Source organism: Anolis carolinensis, chromosome 6, assembly GCF_035594765.1.
Source record: "Anolis carolinensis isolate JA03-04 chromosome 6, rAnoCar3.1.pri, whole genome shotgun sequence".
Lineage (NCBI taxonomy): Eukaryota > Metazoa > Chordata > Lepidosauria > Squamata > Dactyloidae > Anolis > Anolis carolinensis.
In genome coordinates, this window is record NC_085846.1 from 92,082,938 (window position 1) to 92,105,897 (window position 22,960).

At 39.4% G+C, this 22,960-nt stretch overlaps 1 protein-coding gene across 1 annotated transcript; it reads right to left on the minus strand.

The window, feature by feature from the left end:
- Positions 1-1,716: 1,716 nt before the first annotated feature.
- Positions 1,717-16,168, minus strand: asb4 (ankyrin repeat and SOCS box containing 4). Its single transcript, XM_003222117.4, has 5 exons — positions 14,664-16,168; positions 11,625-11,924; positions 7,904-8,394; positions 6,114-6,227; positions 1,717-5,447 (listed from the first exon to the last, which is right to left on the minus strand). Exons 1-5 carry the CDS (start codon positions 14,839-14,841, stop codon positions 5,259-5,261), a joined length of 1,272 nt encoding a protein of 423 aa, XP_003222165.2. The 5' UTR covers positions 14,842-16,168; the 3' UTR covers positions 1,717-5,258.
- Between the last annotated feature and the right edge of the window lie 6,792 nt (positions 16,169-22,960).

Below are 22,960 nucleotides of genomic sequence, written 5' to 3' on the forward strand. Positions count from 1 at the left end.
TGGAGCACACACTTGAATTAACCCATGTGTATGGTCTATAACTGTTGATTGTTGCCAGAGGTTTTCAATTTTTGACGTTTTGGATTTGAACTCTCAGAAGCCTCACCCAACAGATCCAATGATCAAGAAATCTGGGACTTGTGGTCCAAAACATTTGATGGCCAAAGATTGATACACACTGGCTTCCACTATAGCACTGCGGTGTCAAGAATTTTCTAAGTTTGCAGAACCTTCTATGGTTTAATCTAGAGATTGTATCATATAACATTGAAATACTGAACCTTCATTAAAGATCATATGGTCGTTTGACTGCATTTGAACATCTCTACAAACCATAGTTTGTTATGACAGAAGTAAACCTAATCACCTCATGGTTTTGAGCCTTTCTCCCAGCCAATCACAACCATGATTAACAATAGTTTGGATGCTCTTCCTTCTGTGTTTAACTAACATCATCTTATCTCAATGGTGTCAAACTAATTTTCAGCTTTAGGGTTGCCTTCAAAGGGCCATTTTGTCATTGTAAGACTGTATAAATGTAACTATGTTCCCCTGACACTGAAAGCCTTGCAGGCCACATACTATATATTTATTTATTTATTTACAGCATTTATATTCCACCTTTCTCACCCCGAAGGGGATTCAGTGTGGATCACAGAACATATATACTTCAAATATTCAATGCCGATTAGGCATACAGGACAAACGACAGATAGAGGTATTATGTCAGCATTTTTCCAACTTCAGCGTCCTGGAGGTCGTGCTCAATTCCAGCCACAGGAGGGTGCTGTGGCTCCAAACGCTATGACGATGAGCCCTTGATTACAATTTTCTCCTCCTGTTCTTTGATTGCCGGCATTTCTGGTATTTCCTTTTATGGTGCCGTAAAATACTTCCTTGCTTAAGCAGTGCCTAATTTCTCTACTCACAGCCCACAGCTGTTTTCAAACTGCTTAGGTGGACAGTGAGCTGGACTGAAGGTCGAGTGCTCACCCCAACCCAGGCTCGAACTGCCAACCTTTTGGTCGGTAGAGATTTATTGCTGCTGGGGATTAGCCAGCTATGCTAAAGCCCAGCCCTAAAATGATGTGAAGGGCTAGATTCAGCCCACAGGTCTTGCATTTGACACATGTGCCTTATCTTGTTGCCCAAATCCATCAAATTGTGGCTAGTCTTACTTCTGGTTCATCAGAAGCAAGCAAGTTAAACCATGGTGCATGACTCAGATGGGCAAAGGGTGTATTTCTGGCCACAGGAGTTCTCAGTGTTCTCAGCATGAGCTCCACATTTATTTCCATCACTACTCCAAATTTAATCCCCCAAATGGCAACGTTGACCTCTATAAATTTCTATGGAATGTGATTTGTAAATGTATTCCACATGTTATTGGCATAATTCCCCCCCCCAACACACACATGCACAACAACAACAACAAATTATTTTAAGAGACAAAATGAATTTTGGGTCTTTCTAGAAACTGCTCTTTGTAGCCAAAAAATATTTCCAGAAGGAATTAAATGGCACATTATGATCCCTCAGAAGCTCCTGGGAACAGGAAAAAATGGGAAGTTTTGGGCTGTGTGGACCATCAAATTCACAGGAGTAAAACAATCTGCAGATTCTGAGAAATGGTCATGATAAACTAGTTTAGTGTGACCTTTGAATGTACCTGGTATTCACGTCACAGAAAAAGAAATACAGTGTAGACAAGTACCATACATTTCATTGAAACCATTTAATTTGTTCAAACATTTCTGCAAGCTTTCAAACTGAATAGGGTTTTTCTTCAGGCTAAGGTGTTCGCGCAATATTGAAAACTTGACCTTAGGTAGTTCTGTAGGTTTTATAGAAGCAGTTAAGTTTTACTGCTATGACAAAAAATTACAACCATTAAGTGAAAAATGCAAGCGGCTGCAAATGCTCCTATAGGTATTTTTGCACAAGAGAAGTCTATAGTTTGGAAATACTTAAGGAAATTGTCATATCTCCTCATTGACATTTTGATATATCCAAGCTCTTGTCAAATTGGGTGAACTGGCAACTCAAGAGAACACAAGGAAAATAATCTGGAGCAGGTCGAACTACAGCAGACCTGGGGCGTATATTTCCAATTGGCCTTTCAAACCAAACCCGGAACTGCAGTAAAAGAAGGCTCAAGCCAGTTTTACTCAGATATTGATGTTCTTCAGTGTCTTGAACAGCTTGCCAATTCTTACCACTATAATCAGTGTGAACCCGCTGGGCTCCCTGTCAGATACTACAATGGATATAATCTAGCACCTGTTTAAAACAAAACTTTCATGGGAGGCTAGATGCCCATAGATTTTCTTTTTAAAAAGGAGTGTGGCTCAAAAAATGGGAGGGTGTTGAATAGCAGTGACATGTTGTTTTTTTTCTCAGCATGGAAACCTTTGCTACAGTGACAGATCCGAAAAGCTTTATTGTTCTTTTCAAGACCTCCCCCTTTCCAGTGCATTCTTTGTCACCATTAAAGAATAAAAGCAAACATTTGCATGTAAAATATCCTCTATATTTTCCACTTACCGTAAGTTTCATCTTGTCAGTGGACAACTTTCCTGAAATTTCTTCCTTTAGGACTGCTTTGGCCATTATGGATTCACTGAAGTAACAATGTGCTGTTTTCTTGGCAAGCTCAGTAACCAGATAGTGAAACAATCCGCCTTATATATTGCATCTTTGAGAGTAATGAGATGCCCTAGCATTTCATAATGTGAATATACAAATAGAAATGTTATCAGACCTGGCTCTGACTTTGTAGGTCATCTCTTTCTGGGAGATCAAGGAACAATTCCACCAATTTTGGTGAGATCATCTCCAGACAAAAAACAAAGGACTATGTTCATTCTAGCTCAACTAGAATAATAGCTTGCTGCACTTGCAAAGCTTAACTAATTTATTGCTGTAACTTGCAAAGACTTTAGGTGAACATATACATTTACTTAGGACTTCATCACATGTATCTCCCTCCTCTGTTTCTACACACTTCTAAAACTTTTTATTTAAAAAAATCCACATAGCCCTTCACATAATGCAAACTGACTTCCAGCTGTCATCTATGGTGTTTTGTCAATGAACTGTATTAGAAGTATGGAGAAATTGGGGGGGGGGGCAGGAATTGGGGTGAAATTGTCTTCTGAGATATTGATGCGCTTGGAAAAGGGAGAAAGTGCTTCCTAACATGTGGGGTCCAATCTGTTAGATTCACCTGTCTCATCTCGTTTCAGATTCATGGAGGAATGGGTGTTCCTATGGGAGGTCTCCTACTGAGCACTCACACACCACTTCTTTTCACAATTGCTTCTGCATGAGCCCGGAATGGTATTTTTTAATGTATTTAATGTTCTACAAAAATGCACAATTATAAGATAGTATCATTTTGCTATCACTATATTTTCTCATCAGCAGGAATCTTTGGAAATCCCATTTTTTCAGTAGTACAATGTCTCGGACATCTACAGTTTTAAAGTTTTCCCTGATTTTTTCAAAAAAGAATGCGAAGTGGGTGGGGACTGTATTTGCTTATGTGATGATTCAGACCACAGAAAAGAACAGGAGAAAGGGTCCAAAACATAAAGGGTCTGATGAAAATTGTGAAGCAAAGCATTGTCTTATAAAATGCAATGGGATAATATGATAAGTCAACAATCCTCCCTCTGCTTTCCGCAACTCATCTGATGAAGTCCTAAATTAGCTTCCTCATTCCCTTCCAGGCATTGTGGCATCAGGGTTCACCTTCCACTGTCCTCTATTCACCTTCTGGCTAGATCAAATGTTTCCCATCCCATTTCCTAAGTGAGAAGGAATAATCATTTCATTTCATCTTGAATTGGGAACCCCTTCAGCTGAATCTTAGTTTCCAAACAGGAGAATAGGGTGTTTTTGTATTTGAATGATAAGCTGCGAGCAACTTAAGACATAATGTCTAAGATGATGCTGAATCAGCAAGCCTATTTACTCGCTATAGTCACTCATCTAATCCATACATCCCTTAGCAAAGCAGAACTACAAACAATTATTTTTAATTTGTAACTTTCTCCTTCAGCTCACACAAGATAAGCTGGCAATTACATTCTAATAAAACAATGGTTCTCAACCTGTGGGTCCCCAGGTGTTTTGGCCTACTCCAACTCCAGCTGTTTGCCAGCTTTTAGGATTTCTGGGAATTGAAGGCTAAAATACCAGGGGGCCCATAGGTTTGGAACCACTGTAATAAAATAACTTTGTGGATGGTCAACTATACACATTTTGGGTTTTTTCCAAACATGTTGACTTTCCTTGTCTGGATGAGTGATAAGTTTTGAGCTACACAGAGATCCACACTCAAAGGCCAAGTATATTACTAGCATATTACATTCCAAAGGTTATTCAAAGAACACAATGGGCTTTAATAAATTAGTATTTCATTATATTTCTTTTGTGGGATCAATTGTTAAAGAAACCTTGACTTTACAAGAATGGATATATGTAATTTAGTAACAAAATGCTTTTGAAAGCAGGTGAAAGGGTTGACCTAAGCCTTTTCCCTAGTTCCATGTCTTGGTTCAAATCATAATCTATATATATAAAAGGGTAATGAAATTTCGGCCTAGGAAAAAACAACAAAACTACATATCCCAGAAACTTGGCAGCACAACCCCTCATCCATGCCTCTACGTTCATGCAACAAAAAGAAAAGAAAAATAAAGTCCTAATTAGAGGGAGAGGAATAATTGTTTTTATCCAATTGCTGCCAGTTAGAAGGCTAAGCTCCGCCCACTTGGTCTCCTAGCAACCCACTCAGCCCCGGGGACAGGCAGAGTTAGGCCTCACTTAGGCCTCTTCCACACTGCCTATAAAATACAGATTATCTGATTTTAACTGGATTATATGGCAGTGTAGACTCAAGGCCCTTCCACACAGTTATATAACTCATTTATAATGGACTTAATGTCAGGAGAAAACTTTTACCCTTTACCTTAACTACCACCAATTCCTCAATACTTTATTTCCCATACCACCATACTTCGCCACAGCAACGCGTGGCCGGGCACAGCTAGTATATTATGAAATAGTTCTACATTTAGTGTGTAGTAGATCCAGGCCCTTTATATGACCCAAGTGGGCCCTTGGTTTAACATGTAGCCCATGAGATCAAATTTCAGGTGAAGTTGTTTTTGAAAACTTGGTTGTTCCTTCTTGCATGTAAATACATTCCAGTTTTATAAACTTAGGTAGCTGGCAAATATCTCCAATGAAGTTTAGTATATTATTCCTTCTGGTTGTAAAAGCAAATAGTTATTTAGAGTCACTGGAATGAAAAAAAGAGGGCTCACTTTGCGGTATCTGCAGAAGAATCTCATTCGAATAGCACACCTGGCTAAATGCTTGAGTGACCGTGGGGTGTTTGCACATGCTTCAAAAAGGGATTCATAGAAATCCTTGTGCATCTGCAAAAAGAAAATGAAAGTATAGTTAGGATTAAAGCCTCCCTCATATGTGCAAAAGAAGCCCGGAGAAACCGTGTTATCACCTTATGGATGCCTGCTCCAATATTTTCCAAGTCTAGCCTCATTTCATTGAAACCCATAAATGAGATTGCAGTAGGCAATTATTTTAACTTCCATATCATTTCAATGTATAAAGTACAGATTGTGAATTACATATGTACCTGTGGACCCCCAACTACAAACTTTAGGAGATAATTTGAGGGCCTACATCATTGATCTACCTATATGCAACTTTTCATACCCAAGACATTAGTTTTCTGCTCTTGCAGTGGTTTTCTTGCACTGTGAGATTGGTTGTTAAAATTATATATCTCCAACTCAACATTAATAAAAGTCTCATAAGAACTAAAAGTACCAAATCTTGTCTGACCGTGAAGGCTAATCAGGGTCCGATCCAGTTAATACTTGGATGGAAGACCATCAATGAATACCAGCTGGTTTAGGCTATATTTCAAAAGGAAGGAACTGGCAAATCGCCTTGGAGTATTCCTTGCCTAAGAAAACCCTATAAAGTTCATGGGGTTCCTATAACTCAACAGACAACTTGAAGGCACACACAAGAAATGTTATAAAAGGATTTTATAGACAATGGCATTAGATGTTTACCTGAAAGACATCCTCAGGTATAGCTGCTCTCCATTTTGTTGTGGCCTTGATGTGCTCATATGAATTCACAATCACCTCAACTGCTCTTGGGTAAGCACAGCAAGCTTGCAAAACCTGCTAATAGAACCGTATATCATCCACCAGGATTATACATGTTCACAAAACATTTTGTCTTTGAAATTACTTTAATGTTTCTATTAACCATTTTAAGTTGAAATGTGCTTTTCAAATGAGGTATGCAACCTTGGATCCCATGCTCAGAAAATTAAATTAAAATACTCACTTTGGCCAAACAATCTCATTTTGAATATATCCATGCACTTGGCCCCAGCATATTTTTATATTTTCGCTAAGAGCCCAGTTCTGTATGTGAAATTTGACAATGACACCATACTGCATGCTTCACAGAACAGTGTTTTTAAGAAGAGAAAATGGACTATCTGGTTTGGCAAGGCACTTCTGCATCTGAAAAACATGAAACTTTGATTATGGTTTTCTGCCACATGATACTACAAAATTCTTTTGCAGAACAAAAATAAGCCTCTTGCTAAAATCAGTTGAAACCATGTTTTTGTAGAAAAGTTCAGGGTGGCAATACTGGAATAAGAAACTTAAGGCATCCTATGTGTATTTTTTTTTTTGAAAATGTATATTATGGGATCCCCGATGGCGCAGCGGGTTAAACTGCTGAGCTGCTGAACTTGTTGACCGAAAGGTTGGCAGTTCTAATCTGGAGCGGGATGAGCTCCCGCTGTTGGCTCCAGCGTCTGCCAATGTAGCAGTTCGAAAACATGCAAATGTGAGTAGATCAATAGGTACTGCCCTGGCGGGAAGGTAATGGCATTCCATGCAGTCATGCCAGCCACATGACCTTGGAGGAGTCTACGGATAATGCCAGCTCTTTGGCTTAGAAATGGAGATGAGCACCAACCCCCAGAGTTGGACATGGCTAGACTTAATGTCAGGGCAAAACCTTTACCTATACCTATATTATAGTATATTATATTATAATTTTAGTATTAATATTAAAAAGAAGTTTGCTGTTGTTATGGAACTAGTTCCCACCTACTCATAGTATGTTATGATCCTTAAACTACTATATTTATCCCATATGGATCTCAGGTACAGGCGCTAAAGATGAAAAAGGCATTTCTTTCCCTATCAGCCATTAGAAGATACAGTTCTCCCCACTGCCAAAATTCAATTTAACATGCAGACTAGCATGCAATCAGATCTAGAAACAAATACCACTGACCTATGACCCAGTTCTATGAGACCCAGATGGCAGATCTCTTAGGATGACATGCCAAGAACATTTTGCAAACCAAAGAGCATCTGCCAGGTTGGATTTTCTGAAATTAATTAGCTGAATTCAAGTGGGACAGGTATTTCCATCTGTTCAGAAAATCAGAACTCTAACCTTCTCATGCCATTTCCCATTAAATAAATGTACATGCACACTGTATTTTTTTGAGAGCCTGTGGTGGCTGAGCTGCTGAACTTGCTGACCAAAAGGTCGGCAGTTCGAATCCAGGGAGTGGAGTGAGCTCCCGCTGTTAGTCCCATCCTCTGCTAACCTAGCAGTTCGAAAACATGCAAATGTGAGTAGATCAATAGGTACTGCGCCAGCGGAAAGGTAATGGCACTCCATGCAGTCATGCTGATCACATGACCTTGGAGGTGTCTAGTTGGAGATGAGCAGATGAGCACCAACCCCCAGAGTCAGACACAACTAGACTTAATGACAGGGGAAAACTTTTACCCATACCTTTACTGTATTTTTATTTTACCTTATGGAACTGCGGAGGATATATCCTGGCAGCTCCATGATTTAGGAGCAGCTGGAAGCAAAGATGAGGCTGTGCGCTTGGCCGCACCCCGGTCACTTTCAGGACGTACTGCAAGGGACCACATCCATTGTCGTCCATGAGGTTGGCTTCGGCGCCCGCCTCAAGCAACATATCCAATAATACATGGTCACAGTTCCAGGCGGCTTTGTGGATGGGAGTCCGGAAATCCTCATCCCGTGAATTGACATCAGCATTATAGTCAAGCAACATCCTACAGATCAGGTGGTGATCCGTGCTATAAGTCTGTTCCCGGCCATTTAGGGCCCAGTATGCGGCAACAGCCAGGGGAGTTTCTCGGTGGGCATTGACACAGTCAACCAAAGCCCCATGCTCCACATAAAAGGCCACCATTTCTGGGATGCCACAACGAGCAACTGTGTGGAGAGGAGTCTCTTCATCTTGGTTGTTTGTTCTGATGTTCACATCAGCACCTGGAAGAAAAATAAACATTCAGCCAAATTGAATATTATTGAAACAAGTACATTTTCTCTCAGTAGCTTTCAAACCTTGAACCAAATATACACAGAGAGATGCCCCTTCCAAATCTGCTCCAAGTCCCCAACTCTCTGGAGTTAAAATTGGGGTAGGAGAGTCAGGACTGGCAGAAATTTGGGTGGACCTGGTAAAAATGTCCCAAACACGGCTTCAAAATAATAAATTATAAGATTAAATGCTTAGTTCTTTGCAAATTTGCCATCATGGGAATTTAGAGAAGTTTTCTTGCTTTTCTATTTTATTAAAATATAGTTTATGTTCTATCAAATCAAATCTTTATTTATGGTCAACAGCCAGTATAGAATCTCACCTTACAGTCATCCAGCTACATCAGTACAATGTTTACATTAGGTTGGGATCTAAATTAAAATTTAACATCATTTAAAAGATATGTATAAAACCCTATCAGACTAGCATCTTCCATCAGTCTAAGTAGCCTGGTGATTTGCATGGTGGTGAGAAAAGCTTTGTACTAGTAAAATTAATATAGATTTACTAACTACTGGACAACAGAGCATAGCAAAGTCTGAGTTGGAGTCCAATACTGTACATCTATTATCTATACAAGTTTGCTGCACACATAAGCACTACCGTATATGTATTATGTCCTGTACAAGATCAATATTGGCTTGCAGTGAAATCTGCTTTTTATGAAAATACTGGTTTGTATTTTGGTTGAGGCAATATCACCATCTAGTGGGCAGTATGTATCAGTACCACCTCAAAAATGATAAATCCCAGTGTTTGATTCCTGACTGAATATTGATTATGTTCAGAAGCTAAGCTATCTCATTACTAGCTATGCAGTCGGAAAGATTACTTATAAGACTAAGAGTTTTCTAAATCATGCATCCTACGTTTCTCATTAGGCAAGTGGTTCTCAAACTCAGTTTACGAGATATATTTCTAGAAGCTGGTATGACCAGTGATGAGGGTTTATGGAAGCTATAGTCAACTTGTTCAATTTGCATGTTTTCGAACTGCTAGATTGGCAGGAGTTGTGACCTTTTGGTCAGAAAGTTCAACACTTCAGCGTTTTTACTTGCTGAGCCATCAGGGGCTCCCTAAAAAATCAACACTTGGACTAATGTAATTTTGCCCCTTTGGACTTTCTCTTTTGATTAATACCCTTCACCTACAATTCACATTTTATATTGCTCTGCTCCACTTTGGGAAGCACTGCATTGCAAGCCATGTCCCTATAACACTATATAACAAAATCTGAAAAAAACTGTTCACAGTTTGAAAGTGCTATTTCTGTTTAATTATGTGGTACTTACTTTAAAAGTAGTTGTTATACTTCGGTTTTGTGGTTGCCCCAAAGCTATGTTGAATTAGTCGAGACTCATTGAAAAACTATAACAAAATGTTTTTGCATTTTAATAAACCTTTTACATATTAGTGTAATATGTATTAGTCTGGTTTTTAAAATTAAACAGGGAGAAAGTGAAGGGTTCACATCATCATACCCTTCAACTAGCAGGTAATCCTAAGTTTCCATCTAACTTGCTCAGCTCCTTTAAAAACTTTCAAGTTTCTGTTTCTTCATCTCACTTTACCCTTCATCTTTGGAGTCCCTGGTGGGGCAATGGGTTAAATCTTTGTGCTGGCAGGGACATGAGAGAACCTCCCACAGGATGTTAAAACACCAAACACCCTGGTGTCCACTGGGCAATGTCCTTGCAGACGGCCAATTCTCTCACACCAGAAGCGACTGCAGTTTCTCAAGTCGGTCCTGACATGAAAAAAACCCTTCATCTTCATCTTATTTCAAATTGCTTCACATTAAGTTTCAAACTGCGAAAGCATTTTTCATTCAGTTAACTAACAAAGGGAAGAAGACACGAGACAGTGGAATCTTGCTCTTCCCTGTAGGCTCAGGTGAAAGCAAACTGCTGTAGCCTCTCCTAGTTTGTATGTTCTTCTTCAGTAATAACTGTAATGTCATCAGCCCCATCTACACTACCAAGTAATGCAGTTTCCGGGGTTGTTGTATGTTTTCCGAGCTGTATGGCCATGTTCCAGAAGTATTCTCTCCTGAGGTTTCGCCCACATCTATGGCAGGCATCCTCAGAGGTTGTGAGGTATGGAGAAACTAAGCATATATCTGTGGAAAGTCCAGGGTGAGAGAACTCTTGTCAGTTGGAGGCCAGTGTGAATGTTGTAGTTAATCACCTTAATTAGCATTGAATAGCTTCATCTCCTGGCTTCTTCCTGCCTGGGGGCATCCTTTGTTCAGAGTCGTTAGCTGCCCCTGGTTGATTCATGTCAAGTCTACATAGGGACCACCAAACCCGGCCATGAAAGCCTTCGAGAACACAATGCAGTTTCCATCTGGATCCATCTACACTACCATCTTCACCACACTCAGATAGTGTTTGGCCACACATCTGTGAAATGTTTTTCATATATGACATGTTGGAACATACACAACTTAGGCAAAGGTTGCCCATATTGTTTCACTGAGGGCATAATGCCAGGAAGGATGGCATACTGCATGCAAAATAAACCCATTTCCCATTTTGACACACACACACACTCCTTTTCCCAGTCTGTTGCTCTTCAAACCCTGAAAAATTAACAAATTTAGTTTGTCAAATTAAATACAGAAATAATGGTCTACAATTTGTTTAAATAGCCCTAGCTGCCATAATTTAAACAATTTCTTTAAATTACAGCTTTATATCAGAACAATCAGGTTTTTAAATCTGTCATTTCAAGGTTGATCACAAATCGCTTTAGAACGAATACTGTAAAGCATTTTCCATCCTGAAAGTAGGTCACTTGGAATATGTCATATTAGCTTAAACTACATTTTGGAGGAGTACCTTGGATATTTCTATGGCTCCTCAGAGTAGTAATCTTACTCTTGCTGTCAGCTTTATTAGCTTCACATGAAATAAGAACAGCACCCTTAGTAATGTAATGTAATAATGTGCATCCCTGAATGGTACACAACCAAACTACGGTAATAGAAAATATTACCAAAACATTAAGATTGGTTTTTAGATCCATCCGGCTTTCTTTCCAATTCAGAAAGAAGGCAAGATCAAACCCTCCCTGGAATATTATTTGCCATATGCAGCCTCCCACCCCAAATAGAAAAATACTTAGCCTCTATGTACCATGAGATTATACAATACAGAGTATTAGTAATTGCACATACCTTTCCAGATTAACTGCTGTGCACAAGGCATGGACAGCTTCGTTGTACAATAATGCAATGGAGCAAGTCCACTCAATGAGTAGCAATTTGTTTTTGCTCCGTGACTGCAAAGTATCTTGACACAATCCAGATTGGTGACTTCACAAGCGATATGGATTGGCGCTTTCCCATTTGGTCTACAGTTGATGGTTGCCTTGTGCTTCAACAGGACCCTCAAGCTTTCCAGATGCCCATACAGGACAGATAAATGGAGTCCAGTTGCCCACGAATGCTGCATTTTATAACTGGGCAGCCAATACCCTGATTTAAAAAAGAAGAATTTTGATGTTGTTAGCTGCTTTGGTCTCTTTTTAGAAAGATAAAGTGGGATATAAATACAACAAGAGGGGGAGAGAAGGGAAGATGGGCGGAAGCAGAACTTCTAAGGAATGGCTGCCGATCAATGAATAGTGATCATTGAGTACAAATATTGATCTGTATGGACTGGGAATGTGAAATATCATTAAGTCCACACAGAGGAAAAGTGTTCTTGCCATACATCACATGTGGACAATTTCAACAGAAAGCAACCTATGAAAATGAGCAAAATCTTGCTACTAGTATTAAAAAATTAAAAAATCAGGATAGTAAATATAGAACAACATTCAAAAACAGGGGAATTCCAGAGAAGAAACTATCAGGGCCGGTTAACCCCTCCCAACAAAGGATTCCCCCAGGCAGGAAACAGCCAAGCTTTAAAGCTACAAGGCTACTCAATGCTAATCAAGGTGATCAATTGCAACATTCACACTTGCCTCAAAGAGACAAGAGTTTTTTCTCCCACCCGGGGCATTCCACAAATATATAAACCCCACTTTCCTAGTTTCCAACAAACCTCACAACCTCTGAGGATGCCTGCCATAGATGAGAGAATGCTTCTGAAACATGGCCATACAGCCCGGAAAACTCACAGCAACCCTATCGTTAAGTCACTGAATTTAATAGGATCGGATCCAAATATAGTCGTGTTTAAGGAGAGTCAGACTAAAATCAAATGAAAGTACTGTATAGCCTAGAAATCTGAAATACTCCCAAATCCAAAACATGACCACGTGGGTAAATGAAATAATGACATCTTTGCTTTCTGGTGGTTCAAGGTATACAAACTTTGTTTCATGCATAAAATAAGATATTGTATAAAATTACCTTTAGATTATGTGTACAGTATAAGGTATTCGTTGCTATTGTTATTTGCCTTCAAGCTGTTTCTAACTTAAGGTGATCCTAAAGCAAACCCATCACGGTGTTGTCTCCCTCTGAGGCTGAGAGAGTGTAACTTCCCAAATGTCTTCACTGAGCAGGAATTCTAACCCTGATCTACAGGGTTTGAATTTGAGCCACTACACCACACTGGCTCTCCTAATGTGTATATGAAAAATAAATGCATTTCTTGTTTATACTGGGATCCTGTTTTAAAGTTAAGCCTGGCCTTTAAAGTAAAGGCTGGGGTTTAGCAAAGCAGGTTAATCACCAAGCTGCAATTAATCTTGTCAGCTGAAAGGTTGAGAGTTTGAAGCCTGGGTCAGGGTGAACTCCTGACCTTTTAGCCCAGCTTCTGCCTACCTAGCAGTTCAAAAACAAATGTGAGTAGATAAATAGGAACCACATTAAATTGGGGAGGTATTTAGGCTTGGTGTTTCAATCAGAAAAAGGAGGAAGTTTATAAACAAAGAAAGCTCTTCAGTAGGGAGATGGAGCAAAACCACTCCCTAGTGGCCAGAAACAAATACAGCCTCCAAAGATAGGAAAGCCTATGTATACCTCTATCTGTTGTCTGTCTTGTCATTGTTATAATAGGCATTGAATGTTTGCCGTATGTGTTCTGAGTCCTTTTCGGCATGAGAAGGGTGGAATATAAATATTGTGAATAAATAAATAGTTATTACATTATATATGTATTGTATATGCAAATACAGGTTTTCTAAAATGAGGGTGGGGGGGGGGGGGGGGAGGAATCCAAAATGCAAAACACTTCTGGTCTGAAGCAATTCAGATGAGAGACACTCAACCACAAATGAGCATATATCACTGTAATCCAAAAATCAGGGCATACTCAATCGTAGATACAAATCTATGTGTTCTTTCCACAGTCTAAACACCATGCTCCTTTGATGCAGCCTAGAATTGCATTGGCTTTTTTAGCTGCCCCATCACTGTAGACTCAACGATGGACATCACTGCATGCCTTCCATTCTCCTGTGCTGTAACTTCAATGTGGGAGAGCAACAAAGTGCCGTCATGTTGACAGGCGGCATGACACAGCTGCTGTCAAAACAGTATGTGCCCAAGCTCTGCATTTAGACCACAGTTTGGGCACTATAGCCTATGCTCCATAATCACATCACCTTCACCTCCAGCCAAAATTAATTTCCTTTTAAATGTGACAAGAAACATAATACTACGCAGCTGAGAGTCTGGGCCACATCCTGGGCAAAGGTGTTAGGTGGCTGGTGTGTGGAAGTGAAGCAAGGACGTGGCAAGTTCATAAGAATATTGCTTTTTTGGATAGTTGACAAGACCCATATGCGTTTCGTTCAGCTTCTGATTTGACCCATACTGCAAAGACAGCTTGAGCAGAAAATAAGTGATCTCCACTTGGGGTTAAACTTTCAGCATATCTGGATGTTCCCCGTGTTCAACACAAATTAATACACCTAACATCAAGCTTCTACAATCTACATTATCCTTGCTAAAGTTAAGAAAAGTTACTTCTTTTGGACTACAACTCCCAAAATTTCCCAGGCAATATATTGCTGCAAGACTTGTCTTGTATAATCTATAAGAGTGGAACATCACTCCTTTAAATGTTTTGGGTGGCAGTTCTAACTTATTCAGGCTTCTTCCTGAATGCTAATCTGAACTCAACCCATAACAACAACTGTACCAAAGACTCTGATCCAGTAAGTTATATTATAAGATACTTCCAGAGTATAAATGCAAGTAGACTACAAACAGCCAATTTGGTTCAAAAGCTGATATGCAGCCGGTGGTGTTTTTTACCTTGTTTGTAGGAGGCCAAGAGCAGGTTTTCATCTTCCACTTCAAACACTGTGTCCACATCTATTTGTTTTTCAGTCAAAAGCTCCTCCAAAGTTTTGTAGTCATTTGATTGCAGGGCCTCCAAGAAGGCTTTCTTCAACAACTTGGCAGCTCCAGCCCGGGTCACAGTTTCTCCCATGTCTTTTTTTTTTCTTGCGAGGGGTATATCACGCTTGTTTTCAGCCGCAAAAGGTGTATGTTTATAGTCTACGTAAAGGGGTGTTCTAATTCCTCTAGCCAGCAAACTTGAAGGTAATTTTAACACTAAGTAATGCTGATCTGCTGGTTCTATTTATATAAAAGAAATATCAGCTGCTCACTCCTACTACATGCTTAATTCTGCCAAGGGGAACCCAGGCAGATCTATGATACATTGCCAGTATTAAAAAAAAAACTGCTGAAAGGATTAGACCGTGCTATCGACTCATTCATCAAAGCTTCACCCAATGCAAATATGTTAAGATTAATTTGGGAAAGCTCTCAAGGCTGGTATCATTTCTCAACAAAAGCACTAGAGGTTTTTATTGCTAGAAAATGAGGTTGTTGGAAACTTGGCCTAGTTTTCCCACTGAGAATAAGGGCCTCAAAAGTCCTCTGCAGGTTTCAGGGGTTTCAGTTTTTACAGTGTAAAACTGTAGTTTGAAATGACATTATGGGGTCAGTGTAGACTTCAGCCCCTTCTACACTGCCTTATAAAATCCAGGTTATCCTCTTTGAAATGGATTATATGGCAGAGCAGACTCACATAATGTAGTCCAATGCAGTTCATATAATACAGGTTTGAGTCTGCATATAATGCAGTTCAATGCAGCTATTAGTCTACATTAACCATATAATGCAGTTTCAAATTGCATTATATGGCAGTGTAGATGGGGAAACAGTCTTTATAGTCTTGGTACAATTTCATCCTACCTGATAGAGTGGTGAATGGAGAAGCATACCTTCCACCTGTCTCGTTTTGGTAGGATCAGCCTGATTAATTCTCTGTCATTCCGTATTTTCAGCATTTTTAGATGTCCCAGTTTCTGCCTCATCTATCTACCTTCTCCTTCATCCACAGCTTGCTTCAGTTGCTGCAAACTGAGGGTACATTTACACTGTAGAATCAATGCAGTTTGATACCACTTTAATTGCCATGGCTCAGTTCTATGGAATCATGAGAGCTGCAGTTTTAAAAGGTCTTTAGTCTTTTCTGCCCAAAGGTGCTGCTGCCTTTGTAAACCACAAACCACAGAATTTCATAACATTGACTGGATTAATTTTACAGTTTAGATGTACGTTGAGTTCAAAGTGCAAAATTTAAGGGGGTGGGTGGAAGAAGAGGTAAAATCGTACCCTTCCCAGTAGGTTCAGGCAAAAGCAAATTGCTGCAGCCTCTCCTAGTTTTTGTCATCTTGACCACACTCAGCTGTTGGACAAAATAATCCCAGTTTTCATCTCTGAAATATTAGAACAGTGGTTCTCAACCAGTGGGTCCCCAGGTGTTTTGCCCTATCACTCCCAGAAATCCCAGCCAGTTTACCAGCTGTTAGGATTTCTGGGAGTTGAAGGTCAAAACATCTGGGGACCCACAGGTTGAGAACCACTGTGTTAAAAGATCATAATACAACACTCTTTCTGTGTGTGTGTTTTAATCAGAATAGGCCCACTGAATCATTGTTATATAAATTCTGCCTTGGATTCCACCTTGGCAGAAAGGTGGAGAAGAAGTTCAATACATAAATAAATATAAATAATATAAATATAAATAAATACCAGTGCGATCAATTTGGGAGTGCCAATAGAATGTAGGCCATTATATTACCATAATAATAATTATGATCACCAAATTGTCCATGTGACTGCATTAACTCTGTTTTGAAACATGACGTGATCAGCAATGGAATGGCTTTGAAGACCTGGAGCCTCCAGAATTATAGCACATACTACATAATTATGGTGCTATTATTCCATTTTACATCCCGTAACAGCTTTGCCGTAGGTTCATCATCTTGAAAATTATTTGGAGGCACCCTGCAGTAAAAGCATTCACATTGGTATAAGATGGCTAGGTAAAGGTTTTCCCCTGACATTAAGTCTAGTCGTGTCCGACTCTGGGCTTTGGTGCTCATCTCCATTTCTAATTACAGTAGAGTCTCACTCATCCAAGCCTCACTTATCCAAGCCTCTGGGTAATCCAAGCCATTTTTGTAGTCAATGTTTTCAATATATTGTGACATTTTGGTGCTAAATTCATAAATACAATAATTACAACATAACATGACTGGTATTGAACTACTTTTTCTGTCAAATGTGTTGTATAACATGATGTTTTGGTGCTTAATTTTAAAAATCATAACCTAATTTGATGTTTAATAGGCTTTCCCTTAATCCCTCCTTATTATCCAAGATACTCGCTTATCCAAGCTTCTGCTGGCCCGTTTAGCTTGGATAAGTGAGACTCTACTGTAATTAGGCACCTGGTGTTTTGAGGGCAGCTGGGCACAAATTTCCCATCTGTTCTCCAATTCCCAGAAGTTTTACAACATCAGTGTTGCTCACAACTTTCTCATTTGGTTGAATGACAGTGTTCTTTGGCATTTGTGTTTTCTTAACCTTGGACTGCTACACTTTAACAACTACATTTATTCCTTGTTGGCTTCTTGTATCTGGACTGTTGAATTCTTAGAACTTCTGAACTGGCTGACATCTACACTTGTGTTTTGTCTTTCACTTTGTTGAACAACCTGTGATTGACCTGGACTGAGACCCCTTCTACAATATCATTTAAAATCCAGATTATATGCTTTGAACTGGATTATATGGCAGTGTAGACTCAGATAATCCAATTCAAAGTAGATAATGTGGATTATCTGCTTTGATAATCTGCATTATATGGCAGTGTAGAAGGTGCCTGAATTAACTACTCAACAGCTCTTTTATTCCCAAATCCTCATTCCTGGGACAATTGCTACCTGGAGCATATGAGACCACTAAAACCCAGAGCAGACCCACTGCCACAAAACATACCAGCCCTTATTTGTGAGTACTGACTAGTGTCTACTTTTAAGAATACTGCTACCAAAATCTTCTAGCCAGCATGGCTTCAGGCAGCAAATATTTTGGGACAGACTTGTTAATTGTAGCCAGAAAAATGCAACTAAACAATGATACTGAGCAGGATGAAAATGTGTGAATCATCATGGTGAAAGGTAAGAAAGGGGCAGCACCAGGAAGCATATTTTGATATTATCTGAGCTTTTTTAGAAACCATTCAAGTCACGTGTGTCTATTAAATTTGATTTTACAGAAGAGAAAATTCCCTTGTTAGCCATAGGATCCTGCTTCAGCTATAGTATTAGAAGCTGCATTAGAAAATCTGTTTGACAGTAGGGTATTTACTCACTGTAAAATCACATAGATTTATTAGCATTTGAATACCATTTTTATAGAACTGGAACAGAGCTGTGATGAACTTGTCACACTGTTAGCAGACATGGAGCGGAAATTTACAGTTGTGTATGTGGCCTAGATACTCTGTCTTAGGCCTTGATTTAAGAATCTAAATGCAGGGAAGACAAACAACTGAGATTATGAAAACAGCAAATAATAGTGTTTGGCAACTGCAGTCTAGGGAGAGCCATTTGTAAAGAGACAGAATCTCAAGAGAAAGTATTGCCATAAGAAATATGGAGCTGAATTTCAACACCTTCCTGCATTTGCTTACTTTAAAATGTCCAACCATCTATAATAACAACAATGTGATCACTGATCTGAGTTAATATGGGCGGGTTGTGAATATAGAAAGACTTCAAAGAAGCATTTAAATTCAGCCTGATCCACCACCACACACAGAACCCAAAGTAAATTAAAAGCAGATTATACATTTTAATATTAATATCGCTTTATAATATATAGGGCTTGATCATATGTCTTCAGCATAGTTCTCCAACCTTGAAAATACTAGTCTCCAATGAGGTTGGAAAGAGAGTTAAATATATGATGCACTTTTAAAGCATAGACCTTGAAACATTGTGCTTTACTGCTTATATTATGCTCTGTTTATATGTCTGTTGTAAGGGCTGACAGTTGGCTGTCTGTATCAATGGATTTTACCACCCACAGCTTGAATATATTCAAAAAAAATCCCACTTTGATTTTGCCATTTTATATAAAGGGCACGATTTTACTATGCCGTTATTTATAACCCCCAGTGGCACAGCGGGTTAAACTTCTGAGCTGCTGAACTTGCTGACTGAAAGTTTGGTGGTTCAAATCCGGGGAGTGGGTAAGCTCCCGCTGTTAGCCCCAGCTTCTGCCAACCTAGTAGTTCAAAAACATGCAAATGTGAGTAGATCAATAGATACTGCTTCAGCGGGAAGGTAATGGTACTCCATACAGTCATGCCGGCCACATGACTTTGGCAGTGTCTACGGACAACGCCGGTTCTTCGGCTTAGAAATGGAGATGAGCACCAACCCCCAGAGTCGAACACGACTAGACCTCATGTCAGGAGAAAACCTTTACCTTTACCTTTACCTTTATTAATAACTAGCTTTGCCCGGCCACGCGTTGCTGTGGCTTATGGGAATCCTTTGTTGGCCAGGTGGAATAGCAGTGAATAGCCTTGCAGTCTCAAAGCCTGGCCGTTTTCTGGAGTAGCTGGAGCTTTTTGTTGTATGAACGTAGAGGCATGGATGAGGAGTTGTGCTGCCAAGTTTAGTGTTTCTGGGATGTGTAGTTTTGTTGTTTTGTCCTAGGCTGAAATTTCATTACCCTTTTATATATATAGATGGGATTTGAGCATCCATGGATTTTAACAGCCATGAAGTGTCCTGGAATCAAATCACAATGGATATCAAGGGTCCACAGTATGTCTGGATAAAACAAGCAAGAGCAGCATGAAGTGTTCTCTTTAAGTGTTGCTTAAAGGTGAGATATATTTTATTAATATTTTATGCCATCATATTTTTATCCAGCTATTTCACCAATGAGTTATTTTTAATAACAAAATCAGCAGCATTCACATCTCGTTCACCTCCTCAGCCCCCAAGCTTATCAATAAGCAGCATGACCCACACACACTGCAATGATGTGGGTGCTGAGAAACCTCTTCCCCATATACTTCACAATCTGTTCACATAATAGTGCAATACGGAAGAGTAACTGGACCAGCACCTGTGGGAAAGTAGAATCAGAGAGTTGGAAGACACCATAAGAGCCATCCAGTCCAACCGCTTGCCATGCAGGAACACACAATCAAATCACTCCCGACAGATGGCCATCCAGCATCTGCTTAAAAACCTCCAAAGGAGGAGACTCTACAACACTCTGAGACACGTAGGGTTTTGTATCATCAAGGTGTTCCAGGCCCTGGTTCTGTACCAATGCACAATGTACTTGTGCCTTGGAAACACTTTGCAGTAGTTATGAAATTCAGTAGACACTTCAAGGTCAATGCCAGATTGTGAGCAACAGAGATTTTGACAATTATTCCTGATTCTTTATATTTAAATATTTATTTTTAAACATAACGTCAGCGGTTTCTCTCTGAAACAAGTGGCATGCAGTAATTGGCATGAGGGAAATGACTTAAGCCCGTTGGCTAAAGCAAGTGCCAACTGCCTAGTCTCAAACCATGTCAACAATGTATAAGGGATAAAGTGTTGCCTCCTGATCTCCTGTTGACCGAAATGGTGCACGTCGTCCACCGACCATGGCAGCTGTGTAATTCTGGGGGGCTTTATAGTGCCCAAAAGTAATTTTTCTACAGAAATATCCCAAGGCCTCAATGACATTCTGTCTCAAGGGGCATGTTCTGGATCATGAAATAATCAGTTGAGAAAGTATACTGAATGACTGTGTCTCTGTGCAGTACTGCTTTGCAGTATTTCCAGGAGTTCCAATACATATTTCCTATTTCAATCATAACACTTCCTTCAAGGAGCTCAGGAATGCATATGTGGTATTTATCGACTGAATTTTAGCCCTATAATATACTTTATTTATATTCTGCTCTATCTCCCCAAGGGGACTCAGAGCGGATTAAATAATACATATATGGCAAACATTCAGTGTAATTATACAATTAACAACAAAGACAGACAGTACATAGACAGAGGCCAGGCTTCCATTCTTTTTCATCTCCAGTATCTGGAGGCTGTGCTCGACTCAGCCATGGGAAGGTGCTGTTGTTCCATTTTTCCATGCCTTGGAGCCTGTTGTCCATGGACACCTTTCTGATCGAATTGCCAGTATGTCTATAGGGGCGCCTTTTACCTCCCTGCCAAAGCAGGACCTATGTATCTACTCACATTGCTGTTTTCGAACTGCTAGGTAAGCAGAAGCTGGGGCTGACTGCGGGAGCTCACCCTGACCTGTGGCTTGAACTTCTGGCCTTTTCTGCAGCTGGCGGTTTAACCCACTGTGCTAACCATGGCCCCTATCCTACTACACAGTCCTGTGTAGTAGGATAAGGTGAGAATATACACCTTAACCAAAGGTCACTTATGGAGCCTCATGGCTGATTTGGGATTTAAACCCAGACACCTAACATCTATGGCAGCATCTACACTGTAGAATAAATGCAGTTTGGCACTACTTTAATTGTTATGGCTCAATACTATGGAATCATGGGAGTTGTAGTTTTACAAGGTCTTTTACTTTCTATGACAAGGGATGCTTCACCAAACTACAAATCAGAGGACACCATACCATTGAGCCATGGCAGTTAAAGCGTTATCAAACTGCATTAAAGTGTAGATGCACCTTTAACCACAAGGGTTTTCCATTCAACATATAGCTCTGTATGGGCTCATGAGGCTTCGGTTTGTTTTAAAGAGCCTTAAAAAACATAGACCCCAAGGATATCTAGTTCATCCAGTTCTCATTCCTGACATACAGGTAAAGTTAGGAACTGATTTATTTCTTAAATTCTCTTGAAATACATTGCTGATCATAAAACAGCTAAATAGTATGCTCTCAATGACTCACTCCCTGCAGGACAGATTCCTTCACCATACATACACACTATGATCTGAAGCTTCAAAAGAGACGTCAAGAAAGTCTTCATGCAAAGCGGTAATGTTGAAATGACAAGAGCTGAAACAGACTATAAAAAACATAAAGGCTGCCATGTCTGAATCTGAAAGGAAGATTAGCAGCATTCATGGACATCACATTATATACATTATGTTCCTAGATCTAGATTTAGTCATGCTTCAAGTACACACGTGCAATTCAAAGAGCTTTCAAAGGGACATAACCTAACTCTGTGCCTGGTTTCATTCTCTTTTCCATTGCAGAGATGTTTGTTATTCAATTCTAGGCCTTAAATATCTTGAAGAAACAATTATACAACAATAATTAAATACTAGAGGTTAAGTAATCAGATATTCTGCACACAATACCTCTGTGTTTAATTTGGCACATTTTCTCCATTTGCTTCCTACTTCAGAAGTAGTAGGTTTTAACCCTGAGGGAAACAAACACTTATGAACAACTTAACATGCATTTTCTCCATTTGAGAAGAAAAAGTGTGATTGTAATAATCTAAATATTGATGAATTCAAGAGTTGGAATTCAGGAGTGGAGATCATGGTCTCAAAAATTGTTGATTTACACAGGATTTAATAAAGAGAAATTTCTCTTTCTATAACGCTGTGCCAAACAATCCAAAGACAAAGAAATTGGTTCATAGGAAACAGGAAATTTGGATGATGAGCTAACTCATTGTTTAAGCCATTCCAAAAGCTGTACACAGAGAGATTAAAAAAGTTTAACTAGCCAACTGAAAATAAAAAGCAAATACAGAGCCATAATCCAAAATGCCTCCTTTAAATTATTGGATCTATGTGTGTATGTGTAATGTAATGTGTCACATACATACACAGTAGAGTCTCACTTATCCAACATAAACGGGCCGGCAGAATGTTGGATAAGCGAATATATTGGATAATAAGGAGGGATTAAGGAAAAACCTATTAAACATCAAATTAGGTTATGATTTTACAAATTAAGCACCAAAACATCATGTTATACAACAAACTTGACAGAAAAAGTAGTTCAATACGCAGTAATGCTATGTAGTAATTACTGTATTTACGAATTTAACACCAAAATATCACGATGTATTGAAAACATTGACTACAAAAATGTGTTGGATAATCCAGAACGCTGGATAAGTGAGACTCTACTGTATGTATGTATGTATATACATATATACACACACACACACACATTGTGTGTGTGTGTATATATCTATATATATTAAAGGGTAA

Bases quoted from the DNA above. Each gene is read 5' to 3' on its own strand.
- asb4 (XM_003222117.4), bottom strand. From the start codon at position 14,841: ATGGGAGAAACTGTGACCCGGGCTGGAGCTGCCAAGTTGTTGAAGAAA. The intron at 11,925-14,663 runs GTAAAAAACACC...TTTTTAAATCAG, and splicing joins CTTGGCCTCCTACAAACAAG to GGTATTGGCTGCCCAGTTAT. The intron at 8,395-11,624 runs GTATGTGCAATT...TTTTTCTTCCAG, and splicing joins ACAGCAGTTAATCTGGAAAG to GTGCTGATGTGAACATCAGA.